Raw genomic sequence first — 1,184 nt, forward strand, 5'->3', positions numbered from 1 at the left:
ACTTACACACACACACACACATTCACCCACAGTGACTTGACTTGCTTTGTCTCTCTCGTGTGTAGGTGTGTGTGGTGAGTAATGGTCATCTGTTATTCACTTACAGTGACTTGACTTGCTTTGTCTCTCTCGTGTGTAGGTGCGTGTGGTGAGTAATGGTTGTCTGTTATTCATCCACAGTGACTTGACTTGCTTTGTCTCTCTCGTGTGTAGGTGTGTGTAGTGAGTAATGGTTGTCTGTTATTCACCCACAGTGACTTGACTTGCTTTGTCTCTTGTGTGTGTAGGTGCGCGTGGTGAGTAATGGTCGTCTGCTGAAGGGTGCCAAGAAGGCGAGTACCCCCGCGGGCATTCGTGAGATGACGGCTGAGAACTTTCTGATCTGTGTGGGCAGTCGCCCCAGAGAACTACCGAACTATCCCACAGACGGTATGTAGGTGATGTGAGGTAGGGTGGGGTGGGGTGGCGGAGATACGTGGTTGGTTTTGGACGGCTTCGCTTTTTTATTTATATTTTCAAATTTGGATTGTAATGTCTATTCTTGTTTGTTGATATATCCATCTTTGGATTTAGATGGCTTCTCTTTCTATTTATATATTCATCTATGGATTTGTATGTCTTCTTTTTGTTTATTTATTTGTTCTTCGTTTTGTATCTGCATGTGATAGCTAGTTTGCGAGACACCACCCGATGTCACCGGTTGACACTCGGCTCCAACCGCACCCAAAGCGATGTTCTAAACCCTAAAACCCTCTCCTTCAACAAACACTTGTCACCGTATGTTATAAGCTCTGCGATTGACATGTGATCTTCACTGTACACGTGCACGTGCCTGCATCACTATTCTGGCCGTTGCCTGCGATTCTCACGCCAATTTCTATAAAACCCTAGAACCCTAAAACCCTACCCTCGCCCATCGCATGCGGTGCGTCCACCCACAGGTGTGCGTGTGATGACATCAGATCACATTATGAGAGTTAAGAAGATGCCCGAGAGTATTGCCATTGTGGGGGCGGGTGTGATCGGCTGTGAGTTTGCGGCCATTCTGTCCAATCTGGGACAGTCACGAGTGCACCTGATCAACGAACGACGCAAGCGACTGCTGCCAACGGAAGACGAGGACCTCTCCAGCTATCTCACACGCTCATACCAGGATGGAGGTATCAATAAACACACACACACAC

At 47.5% G+C, this 1,184-nt stretch overlaps 2 protein-coding genes across 2 annotated transcripts; both read left to right on the forward strand.

Moving 5' to 3' along the window:
* Positions 1-287: 287 nt before the first annotated feature.
* Positions 288-437, forward strand: SARC_13293 (hypothetical protein; the record flags this gene model as incomplete). Its single annotated transcript, XM_014292578.1, has 1 exon — positions 288-437. A coding segment is annotated over one exon (150 nt), but the record flags the coding sequence as incomplete, so codon positions are not given.
* A 533-nt stretch (positions 438-970) lies between these two features.
* Positions 971-1,160, forward strand: SARC_13294 (hypothetical protein; the record flags this gene model as incomplete). Its single annotated transcript, XM_014292579.1, has 1 exon — positions 971-1,160. A coding segment is annotated over one exon (190 nt), but the record flags the coding sequence as incomplete, so codon positions are not given.
* Positions 1,161-1,184: the final 24 nt, after the last annotated feature.

Source organism: Sphaeroforma arctica (assembly GCF_001186125.1).
Source record: "Sphaeroforma arctica JP610 unplaced genomic scaffold supercont1.3111, whole genome shotgun sequence".
Classification (NCBI taxonomy): domain Eukaryota; class Ichthyosporea; order Ichthyophonida; genus Sphaeroforma; species Sphaeroforma arctica.